Below are 19,159 nucleotides of genomic sequence, written 5' to 3'. Positions count from 1 at the left end.
TCGGGTACTCGAGGGGCATATGTTCGACCCGGCAACAACCCCGTTTCTCATGTGAGCGCGTTGACTCACTTATATTGCAAGTGGTTATTTCAGTGACAAAAGTGGCTGAACTGTGTGTGTAATCCAAACAGGAAGGCCTCTTCACAATTCTGGCAAATTGCCTAATTAAGCTGGTTGTAATCACCAGTGAAACGTCGTACAACTCAAATTGTAAATGTGAGTTTACTCTCCAACACGCAGCCGGTGTGCTGAAGTAGTAACAAAATGGCACGTTTGTTTAAGTGACAACCCTTCCTAATTGGCTGTCGTGTGATGGCGGGTTGACGACACGTGAATATCTATGCGAACCCAGACACCTTTATGGATATTGGTCGCGAACGCCTCCGTGTTAAATCGTGTTTGTAAGTCGGCTGTGCGGGCCTTCGTCGGTGAATGCTGCTACGGCTGTACGGGTGTACGGCTGTACGGGTGTACGGGTGTACGGCTGTACGGCTGTACGGGTGTACGGGTGTACGCAAACCTGGTGGAGAGGTCGTGCAGCGGTTTAGCACATTTCGCTACAAACCCGGCGACCCGAGTTCGATTGCAGCTCACAGCCAACATCGGTGGCGAATGTCTGAACCAATTATGGACCTCCCCGAGATCGACTCGGCCTTGAATGAGTATTTAGTGCATTGTGTAAACATCACCATTGGAGAGACAAAGACAACCAGGTGTAGTGCTGGCCATCCACCTCTTCATGTTAAACAATATGTTTAACCCTTTCTGGCAATGAAACAGATGTCAGGATGTTAAAACACCAAACAGAATAATTTTTAAAGGAATCCTGTCTGCATTAACCACACGTACTTGTGGTGAACATGCCAACAAAAAACATGCTCTGATAATATATGCATTGTCTTTGAAACTAATTAGTTCACACCAGAGATAGTTTTCTTTTGAGCCTAGTCTCAAAGTGTTCACCTCCTCATGTGCCGCTCCGGCCTTCATGTGTGCTCGCCAACGGTACTTGCCCTAACTGTCTGTTTCTTATGGCTGTATGGTTACATGGGGGACCTTTGTCTTTGTTCCGAAGCTCCGGTGGAGCTGGGGTCAGAGTTCATCCCATCATCTCTCCCGAGGTCAACACAATAAACTATTACTTTGGGCGGTCACCGTCAACTTCCCACTGCAAATTTAACGGTGGCCTGTGGAATTACTACTCCCGCCGTGGAAATGTGGAATTTCCAGCACTGGCTGGGTAGGCGTTTCGCGCCTGTGCTGACAAACTATCTGCGATGCGTTCTCTGGTGGCGTCACGTGTATTTGGGCATGATGTCCGACGTTTCGCTCCACGCCTTCGACCCCACATTGCGACCGCTCAGCATCTCCCTCCGCACACCCCGTGCACCCCCCCCGGCAGCTTCCATTCCCTCCCCACCTTGGCCCCCTCCCTTCCTTCCTGCACCCCCTATGCCCCCCCTCCCCATTCTCAACAGCCGCATTATCAGCCCGCGCGCAGCTTGCGCGCTGAACACGCGCCAGTTGCGCCGTGCGCGTGCCACGTGGCGCTCTTATTGTGCTGCAGCGCCGCCGCCGCCTCCTCCTCTATCTACCGCGCTGCTGCTGCTGCTGAGAGAGATTACGCACGCGACAGTCCTCTCATCCGCAGTCACCCCAACTCGTCATCCCCACACTTAGCACAATGCAGCAGCATTACAACTACAACTCATTTGGTGGTGCTGCACAAGCACAATTAAATACAACTCCACGCGTTCGTCAAAAACAACACTGTGCCTTGAAAAAAAAAAAGAATACATCGGTAACATTCTGCGATGAAGGACCATTGGTCGAAACGTCGCCTATTATGTATTTATTTTCATAGCATATGCAGGGGCAATGACCGAATGTCGCCTATTATATGTTCTCTTGTAAGGCCACACGGGGTTACTGACAATCATGTTGCGTTTAGTTATTGTCACTCATGCTTGTGCACCACTTGCCAACGCAGCAGCATCGCCAAATCGTGTGCATGGGTAGCTTCGTCAGTCAATGGGGATTGGGTCGGATGCATCACGGCTGAACGGGATGACGGCCGAAAGACAAGACTGGTGATGGAATGGCAGCCCAAGGAGAGAGCGCGCATGAGACGACGCCCACGTGCGGGAGTGAGATGGATCGTGCCATCTCAGCACCGCGTGCGACGCCCTGGGGAGGGAGCCCTCATCCGGCAATGGATTGGCAGAGGCACTGCGTAACATACGTGTAACCAGGCAAAGTCTTGACTGACTGTGATGTTTCCATCCTATCTGCCTATGTCAGCTGATATTTCCGACTCTCTGACTCTCTCTATGCCTGTCGCTTAGATCTCTCATGCTCACAGGCCCTTTGGATTGCACCCGTTGGGTTGCACTCCCTCGTCGGAGGCCGCTCTCCTTCTATCTTACAGTTACTTGCTAATTTCTCACATTAACATCACGAGCCCCGGCCACTTCTTTACGACCCTTGGGCTACACCCATTTCAAACCTTTAAAAAAAGTCTGCCTCAGCAGCAGACCACGCTTTCCTACTTGATGAAAAACACTTGTGTTGCGCCCGAAACGTCGTGTTTAATTTTATTGTATACCTACGTGACTTTAGCGAAAGAACCAAAGAGTTTACGTGTAACGCAACACCTCCGCAGACTCAAACACGGCCACCGTCCACAGCAGTGAAGTTGGCGGTGGTGTCGTCTTCACAGAGCCTCTGCCGGGCTGCGTGTCGCCCGGCTCTCTGAGCGTGGAGACCGGCGAGGGCTGGTTGACGGGACGGCTGTGGGGGGGGGGGGGTGACAGACCCAGGTGGCTCGGGGCACCACGGTGACTAGGAGATGTTAACTACCTCGCCTAGTATACAGGAGGTCGTGGGTTCGATACCGACCCTGACGCCTGCTGCTGCTGTATATTTCAAGTTTCCATATTTTTCTCCCGTTGGTCGGGTGGAATTTTCTCCGGTTCCTCTGTTTTTCCCCTCCACATTTAGAATCCGTGTTTAGACTATTTGGCAGCTGTAAATGTTCACACAAACCACTTCATTTAGCGACTATTTGTCACCAGGTCGCCTCTGAAAAAGAGGAATACAGCTCAGTGGGTGTCACCTGGTAAAATAATTAAAAATATTTAATTTTCGTTTTGGGCCGAGATTGCCGATGAGCACAGATACGAGTGACTGCAAAGTCACCCGCGTTGCGTTGTATCCGGAACAGTCCAGAACACCGCTGTTCTGCAAACTACTTTGGCACCCAGCCACATCCATCTCTCATTCCGTACACTTGGCCTCCTCTTGCGAATGATGACGTTACGGGATCTGTACCGTCCACCGTGGGTGAAGTAGACAGTGCGTGGGATTGTGGTTCATTCGGCACCGCAGGGGCAACCAGGGCTGCCGCCGGCTTCGAGCCGTGGATCTCTGCAACGAGCGGCAAATGCAGCGCTACCGCTGGGTCGCGTCACTTACATCGCAGGATTGTGATGGAGACAGTTTTATCCAGCGGCGGATTGACGATGGTAACACACTGCACCGGGTACTCATTTTAGGCTGCGTCGACCTAGGCGAGATCCAGTAAACGGTTCAGATAATCATCACTGGTGATGGCCATGAGCGGGAATCGAACTCGGGTCGCCGGGTTGGGAGCACAGCGTACTAACAGCTGCACCACTGCTCCCCACTTGTTACACACGCATACCGCTATTTTAAACGAGGTACTATTCTCTTTTTTACCAGGTAAGGCCCACTGAGCTATGTAGCTCTTTTTCAGAAGCGACCTGGCCACTAATGACAGCTCAACAAAGTGGATCATCACGTGGAAATGTAAAGCAGTCAAGGAATCTAAACACACGCTTAGAAATGTGGAGGGAAAACCCACCACGGGGAGAACATGCAAACTCCAAATATACAGCAGGCATTGGGGTCGGGATCGAACCCGCGACCTCCTGCATACCAGGCGAGGGAGACATCTCGTCCCCATGGTGCCCCACAGATGGACCAACACGCAACAATGCTCTCTCACATCGCACGCACGCACACAGCTCTGTGCGAGTGCGTGCGCTCGTCTCGTGGTTTTCTGCACAGTATCGACTCGTCTACCGCAATCTAAAACAACATTTTTATTATAAAAAAACGAATCTGACGAGTGGTGTGTCAACAACGTACGCTTTTCCGGATGTGGTGGAAGATCTCTCAGACGTGGGTACGAATGTTGTGCCAAGTTTGTGGAGTGACATACGAAGGCATCGCGAGGCGAACATCCACTTTTGGTTTACAGAAAGTTTGAAAGTTATTTTTTCGTCAGACGTTGCAACGACGGCTCCACACACTCTTGGCAGTGATTGGTCCCATGCCGAACAGTCCCCGGGTTGTGCGTGTCCAAGTGTAATGTATGCGCGCGCACAACAGCACTTGCGATATCACCTCGCTACGGAGAAACATGCTCATAGAGACCCCCCCATTTGTCCCGAGCGTAGCCGCAGGAAAGTGGTCGCCGCTCTCTCGTGTTAACTTACGCCCCCGCACAGAGATCACGTGGCGTATCACGATCACGCACGCACGTGCTACAAAACATCCGATCCCAGCTGGTATTTTGAGTTAACAGGATGCACACGTACCCGTGTGTAATGTTTTAATTTAGCATTTGACGAGGTCTGTATAAGCACAAACGCGAACATACCCAGCGATGATGCGTGAACGTTCTCGAGTGTGTTGTTGCAAGGCACAGTTAAACTTACTATTAAACCTGTTCGAGTGAACACGATGATAGAGTAGCAAACTTTCCCCGGGGTCTACGCGCGGTGCCATCGTAATAACGAGTCGATGTCTTCACACCCGTGCATGTACGTGAGCGTCAGTGTTCGCACGCACGCTAAACGTACACGTGCTGGGGCATCTGCCTTTCTATGTTGTGTGAGTGTAGGGGTGGCCGTAACAGGTGCTCGCAAACAGCGCTTGCCCCAAAAGCCTGTGAAAGGTCACACACGGGGGATGTTTGTCTTTGAGTTGGAACAGTGGCGCAGTGGTTCGCATTACGAATCCGGCAACCCAAGTTTGATTCCCGCTAACGGATACTTAAACCTATCCTGGGCCTACCCTAGGTCGACTCAGGCTTAAGAGAGTACCCGGTGTGGTGTATTAAACTTCAGCACTGAGTAGACGAAGGCAGCTCGGCTTGATGTCGGCCACCCAACCTCCGCTTGCACCATATTGGGTTTCATAGGTGCTCACTAACAGCACTTGCCCCAACATCCTGGTAAGCCTATACGGGGGATCTTTGTATGAGTGTGTATGTGCGCTAGGTTGGGACTTGCCAACCTAACAGTCTGTTAGAGGCTGCACGTGAAAATCTTTGTCTGTGTGGGCTATTTCGTGATATTGCATTGGCAGTGGTACACAAGCACAAATAACAAAATAACTCAATACGTTCATCAAATAACACTGTGGTCCTAAGAGGAGGCGCCTATAATCGGCGACGTTTTGTTGCAAATCGCATCTTTGTCAAACGCCATGAAGAAGGGCCATTGCCCAAAACGTCGCCTAGGGCCACACGCGGTGTTTAATCGACGAATGTGCTGAGCGTTTGTGGTTATTTGTGAGCTAGGTGAAGGCGAGGCAGAAGGCCCGGTACCCAAGGTTGGTAAACACCTCCAGCTTGTGGCTGCTACCAGCAGCAGATAGAACCTGTAGCAGACAAAGCAACAAAAACAAAATCAAGGTTAATATTCATCGTCCAAACTGAATAGTGGACTCTGGTTGATAACCAGACCACCGGAGTACACGGGGCACCGCGCGCGGTAACCAGCGGCACCGCGCGCGGTAACCAACGGCACCACCGCAACAGACGGCGCCACCGTCGCTCGGAGTCTCAATCGGCTGGAGACGGCGGCGACGACGACGGACCCCCCCCGGTGCTCCCATCCCGGGCACGAACGACGTGTACAATGCGTCCCATCGGACCACCGTGGGAGGAGGGCCTCCACCCCCACCGTAGGGTATACTTGGCCATACTTCACCACTGTCACGCGAAGAACCATTACTCCTGAGCGCAGAGCACGTAGAAAGGTGGCCCGGAAGTCAATTGAATCGAGCTCAGAGGTAGCTCCACAACATCTGCTTCCGCAAGCTCTTTCTCAAACATTAAGGAATGCGGCGGTCTACAAGCGATCTGCACGCCGCCACATTGTGTGACGTGAGGCCGATAACACAATCGGGACGAAATTGTGTAAGGGTTGAACGGAGAAATGACGCCACCTTGTTCTCGGAGGAGTTGTGGTTGACCTGGAGGGAGTAGACGGAGGGGGTGGAGACCGGGATGCGCGCGCGGACTTCCCCGTTCACCTGGCAGTGGTCGATGGAGTGGCCCGAACCAGCCGAGATGATCTGGGGGGGACACACATGGAATTTGACCGTACTGCAAATGGACCGGGGTCTTGCGTTGAGACTTTTTAACCTCAAAACAAAGTTGCCCAGGTATGTGTGTATATTGAACTTGTTTCGCATTGTACGTAGCCAACCGTGCTAATTGGAGGTGCTTCCAAGTCAGACGACATTTGCTAGCCGTCAAAGCAACGACGTAGAACACACGATTGCTCGGTACCCCCAACCCACCCCCGCCCCTCCCCCCCGGCGTGTTCTCACCAGGTCCTGGTGAAACATAGCTGCATGGTGAGAGCCGTTGAGCGGGAAGACCGTGGTGGGGGTGAGCGAGCGCAGGTGCCACAGGCTGAGCGCGGGGCCCCCACCGCAGATCTTCACGCGCACGTGCGCAGCGTCGGGGCAACGCACAAGCGACGAGGGAGAGGGGGACGGGGGTTCAGGAGGGAGTCGGGGGGGGTCAGAGACATACGGTAAGTCCTCGCTTAACGCTTTGGCGCTCACACGACGCGTTTTTGCTTTAATGCGGTTCTTCAATTAGGGAACACTTTTTGCACAACGCACATCTTCATAATGCAGAACGCGCACCGTTATAACATGGTTTCTGAGCGGTCGATGACAAACTACTTTCTTGAGCAGTGCGACTGAGCGGAGTGATGCGGTATGTGGAATGATACAGAACTGCTGCAGCGAATCCTCAGTTATCTATCCCGCCATCTCACGGTGTGTGTGCGTACATTGTATCTCACCAAACTTTCTCGTTACTTTCTTTATGGGGAAATTAATTTCGCTCAAAAGCGTGTTTCGCTTAATGCGGCACTTTTCAGGAATGCATCTACCGCGTTAAACAAGGAGTTGCTGTAGGTGCGTCATTCAGCAGCAGTAGCAGCAGTAGGGGGGTAAATATGACCGGCATGTCAGTATAAACGTTTTAACAAAGGGCACACTTTTAATGGACATAACTTGGAAGTAACGTCAAGAGCGATGTTGTTTTGGTAGGTGGTCCCGCACTAACAAGGCAGAGTACTCAGGCGATGGCGCTGAGAGTTCCATGAACCCAGGGCAGATGCTTGACCCCCCGGTTCCACTTGGGGCGGTATCACTCTCGCAGTTTCAAATTTCTTAATGTGGCCAATAACGGTGAATTATGTGAGGACCACTTGAAATGAGTGGGGTTTCAAGTAACTCACCCTTGTTAGCCATGGAAATGAATCAATTTCTGTTAACAAATCGCTACCTTGGGTAGTAACCACAAGAAAGTCTCGATAACGAATGACGCTCACATAATACAGATGCCCCCTTCTGGTTGTAGCTGGATGTCAGACTTTGCAATAGCCGGGGGGATCTTGCGGGGCAAGGGTAACGATGCATGTATTATTGTCCTTTCCCCGCACCTCCGATTAGCAAGGTTGGCTACATACGGTGCGAAAGAAGTTTAACATAAATGTATGGCCATGACAAATCAGTGACCTTCGTAACAGGTGCTCGCTAACTCTCCCCAACATTAACAAATGATTTGGCGATGCTTCTGTGTTGACAGTGGTGCCCGAGAACAAATATAACAAACAAAAACACCTCATCGCATTTGTCAACAACACTGTTCTAAAAAGTAAATGTGTATAAAGGGTGACTGTTTTCGCCAACGGATCTTCTTCACAGCATGTGCAAGAGGCCAGAGGGGCGAGTCATTGGTGTTGAAGGTGTGGGTGAAGGCGGCATGGGTAACGGTGTAGCTGATGGCCACGTTGGTTGCGGTAAAAGTAAAATTAAACAAAATAAAATTAATTCGAATTTTATTTTTTTACCAGGTAAGACCCACTGAGCTGTATAGCTCTTTTTCAGAAGCGACCTGGCCACAAATGATAGCTCAACGAAGTGGCTTGTCATCGCGTGGAAATTTACAGCAACCAAATACTCTACAAGCATGATTCTAAATGTAGAGTGAAAACCCGGAGGGAAAATCCACGTGACCACGAGGAGAAAATGTGAACTCCATATATACAACAGGCGTCAAAGGGTCGGGATCCAACCCACGACCTCCTGTATAATAGACGAGGTAGTCAACATCTCACAGCGACGGTGCCAATGTTGGTTGTGACGACAGTGCGAGGTGCCAGCGGCGTTGCTCTTACCATCCAATCGGAGTCCGTGGCCAAGCAACCGATCCACTTTCCAAACTCAGGCCGGGCACATTCCTGTCCAGATGTGAAATACGTGTTAGAAACGTGTCATTGTCATCGATTGCACACGATCGCCGCCATCATCCGTGGTCATCGCGCAACCACCATAAATCGCGATCACAGACGAGGCCGTGTGCCGCCCCCTCTGACCTGGTACTTGAAGATTTCCACGCACTGCACCAGGTTTCCGGTCCGGACATCTGCAAAGGTTGAGGTCATGGACCTATTAAGAATTTGACAGTGTTCTTCTCGTTGTGGCGAAATATCCAAAAACATGTCATTTTCTTGTGGTAGCATGTGTCAAGCCATGTCATTACTAATAGCAAAACTGGGGTTGGGCGGGGGAGCGGAGGTGCAGTGGTTAGCACATTGCGCTATGAACCCGGTGGCGGCCAGTTTTATCTGGACTCATTCATCAACCCGCATTGACCAGCGAGGTAAAGTATGCTCAGACAACCCCCATGGACAACGCGGCATGGGGAGGCCCTTCTGGACAAGAGTCATCCAACTCTCTCATCATGAACCCTGCCGCTTTCTCTCATAGTTGAAGCTGGCGAGCACATACAAGTGGGAGGCAACATTTGATGTTGCTGCACTGCCCTCTGCTGCCCAAACCTAACACCTGCTGCACATGGCGGTCACCCATCCAGGTGCTATCGAGGCTCAAACCGCTGAGCTTGAGGTCGGATGAGACCGGATGCATTCCAGCTGATTTTGGTCGCCTGGTTTTTTCCTAGTGGCACAGCCTATTTCTCAGCCCACCCCAGTGACCACCTCCCTCACCAACCCCCCCCCCCCCCTCGGGCGCCGGCTCCTCCTCTTACCCCAGTGCCTCACGGTGCCGTCTTCCCCGCCCGAGAGCACCTCGCTCACGTGGTCCCGGAGCGCCAGGCAGTGCACGTAGTCCGTGTGGCCCTCCAGGAAGAGCTGCTCTCACACGCAAAGACAACCACCCCCCCGCCCCGATAGACGTGAACAGACTGGTGGGGAAGGTGCTGTTATCCAGGAGCACCGATAAAGGCCGATGAAGGCCAACAAAGCACATGCGCTCAGCATAAACATAACATTTCTGCATGCAAGGGATCCCCATATAAACCGATATATAGTATATACAACAAAGACAAAGATCCCCCTCATAGTCTGTAACAGACTGTTGGGGCAAGTGCTGTGAGCGAGCACCTGTGAAAGCCGTCACGGCACATGAGGGGGTGGGTGGCCAGCACCACGCCCGGCCGCCTTTGTCTCCCTAATGCCAATGTTTTTTACACATCGCACTCGATGCTCAATTGAAGTCAAGCTAGGAGAGGCCCAGCACCGGTTGAAATATATCCGCAGTCACTGTTATTGGCAGTGAGCAGGAATCGAACTCGGGTCGCCAGGTTCAGTAGCCCAGCGCTAACCGCTACAGTACCGCTCCCCACTATGTATAGTATATAAACACACACGCATATTCTTATTTTACTCAGTGAAAGCTCACAGAGCCTCACGGCTTATTCTAAGACTTCACGGAATTTGGAGAATTCCTTGTATTTTTTGTGCACGTGGGAAGAAACGTAATGGCAAGAAAGTCGAGAACATATAAATTCTAAAAGCAGAGCGCGTTAGTAACTTAACCACCACAGTCAAACGCCAAAGCTCTTAGTTACCGAGCCCTCAAGTCTGAAATACAAATAATAACCCATTAATTCTTGAAGTAAAAAATCTCTTCCCAGCTGACAAGCCTACAACTAGTTTCTTGGGCTGCCAAGTTTGGAATGGCTGCTCACCTTCAACAACAACCATGCACTTGCATGGGCGTGCTCTGGCATGGCTGCTTACCTTACATGTGCCCGACTCGAGATCCATGTTGTACACGTTGCAGTCCCCACAGCCCAGGTACAGCGAGTTGTCCTGCAGCAGACCACGAACAAAAGCAGAATGAGGGAGTTGTCAGGATCGGTGGAGCTTGCGCTCGCGAGATCCGCAGTTAAAGCTCTGCTCTGGCTCACCACCACGACCTCATTAGCGTTGGAAGTCGCATGCATTGTGTCTCTCGTTCAAATGCCTCAGCATCTCGATGCACCTCGCGTCGCATCTCACCTCAATCATTCCAATGCCCAGATGTAGTTTTGCAGAACTCCTCTTATTCTATTATCAGCAAATTTACTCCACGTATCCCAGACATAAAATCAGTGGATAGGCGCAGATAATAGGGTGAATTTCCTGCGCAACTCCGCCTTCCGTGAAAAAATAGCAGAGGACCACAGATAATAGGACCGCGACTGCGGATATTGTACGTATAATTTCTTTCGCACAGTACGTAGCCAACCACACTAATCGCAAGTGCTGCCTCAGTGCAGCACAAAGCCGATGCAGCACCGGCCTGCAAGTGGGCATGTGTCCGCCCGTAGCGGACGATGTTGCAATTTGTTATTACATTACGTTTTTATTTGACAATTTACACAATGGCCTACTCTCTTTGAATATTCGAATAACATGACGGGACCCTGAACGTCCACTGTGAAGCAGGAGGAATAATCATTGTTAACACCCCCCCCCCCATGACCGACATACCACCATGGAAGCTTTCACCCAGCAGTGGACTGACACAAAGATGAAAATTTTGATCATAAAGAGATGAACCCTTTCCCGTTCCTAGATGACTGCACGTTGCAGGATGGGTACTGTTCACCGCCGTATCTCGCAATGCACAAGCGGTTCAGCGTTAATTTTATTTAGCGACACGCAGCGCCGCTGTTTTTAAAAACACTGCACTCACCACAGAGAAGCGTAGCGACACGGTCGCACTCTATGACAGCTGCACCAAACATTGCCACATGCCCTCCCGCATGGCCTTGTGGGAGCCTCGGTAACAATAAAGTTATTTTATTTTAGTTTTCCTTCTGGTTCCGGAATGGAATGGGAAGAAAAACTGAACGGGAACGGGTTAATCAGTGACAAGACAAAGGGGGCGATGGTTGCCTTGCCTTCTCATTCAGCAGAAGAGCGTTGATCTCAGGTACGTCCACTCCCATCCTGCCAACACCGAAGGCAAACGAAGGTCACTTTTGCTTGTGACATTTTTCTTTTTCAGAAAAATAAAACGTGCCATTGAGAGTCCATTGCCGATATCTCAAGCTCGACTCGCATATTTGTAGAAAGAAGAATCCCGCTGATGCTCAGCACATTGTCAACACTGGACATTTATGGCATTTTACAGTTTTATTTCTCAAATTCAGCGGACGATTCCTTGCCGCCAAAACATTAATCTGGATCCAGGTTTCTAATTTTGCAAAGACGACGTTTATTCCAGGCAAAGAAGAAATGTTAGTGATTAATTTTATAATTGCAGATATATATATTTTAACACTGCGATTTTAGATAGGAGCGGTGGCACGCTAGCTAGCAGACTGCGCAATGAAACTGGTGTTCCAAGTTCGATTTCTGGCCACGGCTAACATCAGTGATGAGCGATATCTGAACCGGTCCTAAGATTCTGCCGATCCACACTGACCAGCATAGTGAAGTATGGTCAAACACACCCATGACCAATAAGAGATGGGTGGACCTTCATACAACAGTGGAACGATATAAGAGGTGTCAATTATTGAATATAAATTATTTGACATGAATACACCAACACATATCTGTGGATTAATATTGGCGCACTAAAAACAGCCCAGTATATATACTCTTTGGTTTTTTCCGTAAAGTCACGTAGGTAAAAAATAAAAGAAATGAAAACAACTCAAATAGATCACGACGTTTCGGGCGCAACACAAGCGTCCGTCATCAGGTGGGAAAGCATGGCCTGCTGCAGTTTTTTACCTACGTGACTTTACCGAAAAAAACAAAGAGTACGATTCCTTGCAGTCACGATATAGTAGAGAGCGTACTTTAACGTAGTTCACAATGTTCAGCTTTTTGAGATGCAATTTAAATAATTTATGGGCTTCACCCATCCCAAACCTTTACAACTCCTTACTTTAGCAGCGCTCCCACCGTATATTCGCAGCAGCTCTCCTGCGATATGTCTCACCTGATGACGAGTGCTTGTGTTGCAATCGAAACGTCGTGATATTGTTTATTATTTGTTCTATCTACATGGCTTTACCGAAATACCTAAAGATTATGCAATATATACAATTATTATAAATTACCATGCAGTTTTATTGGGAATCTGTCAACTCAGCCTAAACTAGTTTAAAGGCAAGCAAGATGACGGCTTGGCCAATCACCCATCACATTTAATGTACATATTTTAGCTTTCAATTGAAGTTAAGTTTCAGTTTTAAATGTTTTAATGCATACCATATGTACATGATTTAACTAGTCATTAATCAATTTACATCAATGTTATACTTCTTTATCCTTTAAATGATAACTATTTAAGTAGAGCAGATGGCCATTTGAAGTAGCCCTGTGACATTCACTCCCGCGGGCGATTGTGGAATGTTCTGCGAGTGATCCGAGTGGGAGGTACTTTGTCTCATAATGATAATACAACCGTGTGGTTTTATATATGTCGCGCTACCATCGCTCGTGCAAACTGCAAAAGCTGAGGAACCACAGACGAGCTGGATGGCAGCTAGGTGATGAGTCAATGCCAACAACTGCCTGAGCTCTGTTGTCCTCTATATATTAAGATGTTTCAGCTAATTAACAAACAGTTTATACATGTTGGAAGAAACCAGAGCACCCAGAAGGAACCTCACATATGCGAGGACGCAACAGTCGATCCCCATACATATGAACAGATGGCGATATCTGTGAATTTGCTTAAATGCATTTTGCTGGGGAGCCAGGGTACAAAATCATAATCTTCCAGTTATACTGGAGGGATCCGATGAGCGATAAAGCTATTTTTCAAGATGTCAATGACCACGGAAAGGGCATTCGGCAACATTTGTGCGATCCACCAACCCTCGCTGCCTCCACGGCACTGGGATTCAGCCTCCACTGATACCGATAGCATAACCTGGATAAAACTAGGAAAAAGACAACCAAATGTAATACGTATTTAGTGGATGTAAGGCTTACTTGTAAGGTGGTTGCTTTGACCACACCTCCTTTGCGGTCTGCAACATAATCACCATCATCGTCACTTGCACATCAAAACGCTGCCTTTCAGCGGCTACTTTAAATACTGATAGTCATTTAATCCCTAAGAACCTCAGCCTCAAGACCTTTGTATGGAAGATTCTAGCTTGCAATGTGAAGAATGTTGGGCAAAAAAACTTTGAGTTTATAGAGAAAAACAAACTACACATGCGAGGACGCTCCAACTCTGTGGAAATTAAACAACGTGTACAGGGGTGGCAGACTTGAGAAAGCAGTACAGCAACATCAACTGCTGTACTGTACATTTTATGATACCGTACACGATTCCCGTCTTCACCAACCCGCACTGACCAGCGAGGTGAAGTTTGGTCAGATGACCCCCCACGAGCCTCCCAGCGTAGGGAGGCCCTCATGTACGTTTGCTGAACTTCTTTCGCACCGTACGTAGCCAATGGTGCCAATAGGAGGTGCGGGGGAAGGACAACAAACTAAACACAAACAGCAGTTCTAAAGAAATTAGTTTTCAATCAAGATTTGAAAGTGCATAGCTCCAGTGGCTTCCTAATATGGGAAGAGCGTTTAGATGACCGCAGAAGAGCATTGGAACATGTGGGTATGATCAGCAGGGTAAGACTTGTTCAACGCTGCCTAGTCACTAGATGCTATTGGCAAGGGAAACTCCATCTAAACTATGGGCTCCTGTTCATATAAGGTGTGCTTATATCCAGCTTTTGGCCTAGCTTCACAGACCCTTACCTTCTTAATCAAGTCGCTCCAGTTCCAGGCCTTCACCAATCCATTGCCGGCACTTATGAGCAGCCGATCCGTAGAAACGAGGCTGTACACTGGACTCTCATGTGCTGCCATTATGCACACACACACACACACCACAGGCAGTTAGTCACACATGCTTGTACAGAGAGCTGTAAAGAATTCATTAGCACCTGCAAAGAACACATGCAATTAGAAAATATACGCAGGTTACCAACATCATTCTAACTGCCAAGAAAATCAAGTGAGCTTGGGAAAGACACGTTGCAAGACGGGATGATGGCCGATGGTCAAGAATAGTCAGTTCTCCTATAATGCGGGAGTTACGATCCTGAAAAACACCGCGTTATTGAAAAATCGGGTTATAATAAATAAGAGATAACATAGGGTAAAGCACAGTCTGCGATAACACGTGAGATGCGTACGCAGGTTTAACAGAGACTGTGGCGCGAAGGGAGCATCTAGAAACATCCAGCAGCATCCCGCCTTGTGGGATGCTACTCTGAGGCAGCCGCTTCCTACTTGCGTGACGTAGTTTTGTTCAGTCAATCGCGTTATAGGCAATTCACATCCGCGTTATAAAAAATGTGTTCCCTAATACATCAATCGTGTTATATATCCGATTCTCATTATGAAAATAACACACATTATATTATCGGCGAACTGACTGTAATGATGGAGTGGCAGCCTAGAGATGCAACGTGTCTGAGGGGACACCCACGGAGGAGATACAGCAAAGGGTCAGCTTGCGTGCGGGCACGAGGTGCATTATTACATAGCAGGATCGTAAGAGATGGTAACTGGCGAAACGTCGTACTCAGATTGTAAATGTTGTGGCTTGGCTCTCCAACACACCGGCGTGCTGTACTAGTGACGAATTGGCACGTTCTGTTCACGTGACAACCCTTACTAGTTGGCTGTGTCAGGTGGTGGCGGGTTTTAACAACACATTTACATATTTTCGCGATCTAACCCAAAAACCTCTATTATGGATGATATTGGTCGCGAAAGCCTACGTGTTAAACAACGTGCTTACTCAAACATTATGTTACACACACACAGGCAAGAAAAGCTTAAGGAACAGGATTTGTACAGGTACGAGCAAATGCACCGATGCGTGGCATCGATGATGGTAAGACACGAGAGTTTGTGTGCTGTTAACACTAGGAGCCTTGACAATACCTGTAAAGGTGTATATGGGTTTTCGACTCTCCTCCGTGGCATCCAAACCAAGCGCCAAGCTAAGACTGCAGAAGAGTAAGAGAATGCGTTTAATTTTCTTCTTAAACAACCCAGTACCATTGTAGACAACTGCATTGTACAAAACAACTAGTTCTAACAGAAATAACAAAAACACGCGTGTTAATATTGGTGCACAAGAATAAACCACAAGCATACACCGACACTGCAATTCTTGTTGCGGCTTATACTTGCAGTCCGCAACTATACATCTGTTAAAATCCCTGTTGTCTCTTCTTTCAGGATGGACCACTGCCCAAACACAACCAAGTACAAGTAATTGTACATGACAACACAGGTGAACATACAATTTAGATATAACTTTTGAACGTGACCACATCTCATATTTATTTCTCGATCCTGGACTTGGCCAGGGGCAGGGAGTCCACAGCACGTAAGGTAGGGGAAGGCAGTCCAGACAGTAGGGGTAGCAGATGGTGAGCAAAATGGCAGAAATTATTGCATTACTTAACAAGGTACGAATTTAAACTGATAAACCTTATAGGAGTGTAATGAGTATAGTAATAACTTGTAATCTAATCGTGTCGATACACTTTTTAACAATACGACTCAAAAAGTGTATACTTTCTTGAATCAATGAGAAACAATACATACATTATGAATGTACATCTCGGTAGGCGTGGGCTTAATAGTTAATGTATAAAAACGTATTTCATACACTGTCTCTTTATTTACAACTACTACTACTCAAGGCTAGAATGGAGTTTAGACAGCTGCAGCCGGAGGGAATGAGTTGGGGGGACGGGATAAGTGTACATATGGGGGTACATACCGTAAATGAACAACGTCAAGACTTTTGATCAAATCACCCGGAATGCACCCGATCTCGAAAGCTAACCAGGCGTTGAGCCTGGCCAGTGTTTGTATGCGGAACCATCATGCATCTCGCAGGTGTTAAGTTTGGGCCGCAGAGGGCAGTGCAGCACAATGTATTGTTGCAAATGAACTGGTGAGGTACATGTGTGCCGTTCAGTGCGATGACGTCACGTCTCCTAGGGTATTTAAGGGATACCCCGTGACGTAAGCGGGGTCACTGTAGGAACGGGGATAGTAAACAGGGTGAAGAGGGAACCAGGGGTAGAGAGAGGGATCGAGTCGTGAGTCTGGGGAGAAGCCGGTGGTAGCCGTAGAGGTGCTTCTCTCTCCGGTCGGTGGAGTCGGCAGAGTCCACGATCCGACACGAGAGAGAGAGACCAGAGCTAGCCGGCAGGGACCCGGACTCAGAGTAGGACCCCTAGCCCCTGGGAGTTGTGTACCCTGTGTAGTATTGATAAGTGTTAATAAACCCTGGCGGAAGCCCCTAATTTACCTCCGTCTCCGAGTACGTCCGTCGGAACTTCTCTACACATGTATATCTTAAACAATTCTGCCAGAAGAAGTAGGTACAGGTGAAGGGTACAGACATTCCACACGGACCCAGAACTCACTGAGTGCGGATCTCTCGGCCGTTGGAGATCAGCCTTTCCGACAGTGTTGATATGTCCCCACTAAAACACATCTTTTCAAACAAAAGCTTTCTCATAAATATCTTTGATCCTCGCTGGCCCTTAATTTGCACACATCTCTTCATAAATGGAAAATTAACGACACGTCATGCAACCCACACTATGGACCGCATAGTAAACTACTGTGGTCTGCGCTCCGTCCACGGAGGTGGAACGGCACAACGAGGATGAACTGTCTGCTGAAGCCGTCTCGCAGTGACTCGCTGACCCCGGCAATGGCATCGAGCTGCTGAACACATCGCTGCTGCTGCTGCTGCGGCCGTCACACGCAAGATCAGACTTTGCCATCGCTTTATCTTTGTCCTATTCATGCACGGCGCCTTGAGACTTTGTGAAAGGCGCCTCATACTGTGTGCAACAGTCAAGCAAGCGCCTTTTGACCCATGCGCCTTAAACAATGCGAATTTAACGCTGCTGAAGCTTGAAGAGCTGAATAGAGTTCAAAATAACTCACGAACAAATAACGAAAGGCTCAACACAGAAGAACATCCCTGGGTTTGACCTTCCACGAAGCTCACAGCCCACCCTAAATCGCATCCGCACAAACCACGGCAGATGCCGATACTTTTGATGCAAAAATAGAAAACTACAAACTCTCCAGCGTGCGATTGGTCGTCGTCCAGAGCGAATATTACAACACGTCACGACGCAATCAATGCCCGAGCCACAGATGCGAAGGGGACGTGACCGCGATACACAAACTCCGCCGATTCTGACGCGGTTATCCGGCATGAGCAGCTGCAAGTTAAACTGTCGTTGTTGCTCTGCATCGACACCAGGAGTGCGGAGGAAGAGAGACGCAGCCAAACACACAAATCGGTCGGTCACTCGGGCTGCACCTGAACACCGCGACGCGTCCGTAGCTGTTCCCCGCCGCGAGGTGTCTCCCGCACGGCGAGAAGCTCTGCGAGAACACGGTCATGTGCAGCATCTCCAGCGTGTGCTGGATGTCGGCCTGTGGGCAGGCGGGCACAGCACCAACGCATCAGATGTGCTGCTTTGACGCAAAGACCGTACAGACCCCCACTAACCTCGGCCACCGCAGCGGTGTGGGCGCGAGGCAGCCCGGCTCGGTCAACTAGTCGAGGCCCTTCACACTGCCAGAGGAGAGGCCCCGCCGGGGCAACTCGGGCGTTCGATACGGAATTGTCGGTCAATGTGTGAATTGCACGGGGGATTCATTTAAAGCGCGACTTTGTAGAGAAGTAAACGAAATGTGGCCGCTCTGTGCGGCTGCTGGACGGGAGCGAATTCGTGGGAACGCGCGCGGGTCGTCTCACGCCGGCACCCACCGCGGTGGCAGCCATCGTGGAAGCGGCTCGCGGAGGATGCCGGGAAACTCGGGAAGCTCAGCGGAGAACCGCGCACGTGGTGCTCAGCAGCGCCGGGCGGGAGACGTGGGGACTGGGAGACGTGGAGACTGGGGTGGGAGATCAGGAGGGAGACGTGGGGACTGGGAGACGTGGGGACTGGGAGACGTGGGGACTGGGAGACGTGGAGACTGGGAGACGTGGGGACTGGGAGACGTGGGGACTGGGAGACGTGGAGACTGGGAGACGTGGGGACTGGGAGACGTGGAGACGTGGAGACTGGGAGACGTGGGGACTGGGAGACGTGGGGACTGGGAGACGTGGGGACTGGGAGACGTGGGGACTGGGAGACGTGGGGACTGGGAGACTGGGAGACGTGGGGGGAGGGAGACGTGGGGGGAGGGAGACGTGGGGGGAGGGAGACGTGGTGCTCAGCAGCGCCGGGCGGGAGACGTGGGGACTGGGAGACGTGGAGACTGGGGGACGTGGGGACTGGGAGACTGGGAGACGTGGGGACTGGGAGACGTGGAGACTGGGAGACGTGGGGGGAGGAAGACGTGGGGGGAGGGAGACGTGGTGCTCAGCAGCGCCGGGCGGGAGACGTGGGGACTGGGAGACGTGGAGACTGGGAGACGTGGGGACTGGGGTGGGAGATCAGGAGGGAGACGTGGGGGGGGGGGAGGGAGACGTGGAGACTGGGAGACGTGGGGGG

The 19,159-nt window shown here is 50.0% G+C and overlaps 1 protein-coding gene across 1 annotated transcript; it reads right to left on the bottom strand.

Annotated features, from left to right (window-relative positions):
* Nucleotides 1-4,109: 4,109 nt before the first annotated feature.
* Nucleotides 4,110-18,529, bottom strand: THOC6 (THO complex subunit 6). The gene is made up of 13 exons (XM_061562239.1): nucleotides 18,430-18,529; nucleotides 17,977-18,092; nucleotides 15,555-15,619; nucleotides 14,358-14,461; nucleotides 13,581-13,618; nucleotides 11,528-11,576; nucleotides 10,380-10,451; nucleotides 9,386-9,488; nucleotides 8,712-8,761; nucleotides 8,514-8,576; nucleotides 6,646-6,756; nucleotides 6,259-6,387; nucleotides 4,110-5,688 (listed from the first exon to the last, which is right to left on the bottom strand). Exons 1-13 carry the CDS (start codon nucleotides 18,442-18,444, stop codon nucleotides 5,605-5,607), a joined length of 999 nt encoding a protein of 332 aa, XP_061418223.1. The 5' UTR covers nucleotides 18,445-18,529; the 3' UTR covers nucleotides 4,110-5,604.
* Between the last annotated feature and the right edge of the window lie 630 nt (nucleotides 18,530-19,159).

Source organism: Lethenteron reissneri, chromosome 29, assembly GCF_015708825.2.
Source record: "Lethenteron reissneri isolate LAM-NWPU_2019-01 chromosome 29, ASM1570882v1, whole genome shotgun sequence".
NCBI lineage: Eukaryota > Metazoa > Chordata > Hyperoartia > Petromyzontiformes > Petromyzontidae > Lethenteron > Lethenteron reissneri.
The sequence above is the reverse complement of the archived record's forward strand: the minus strand, read 5'-3'. Positions and strand labels throughout refer to the sequence as shown.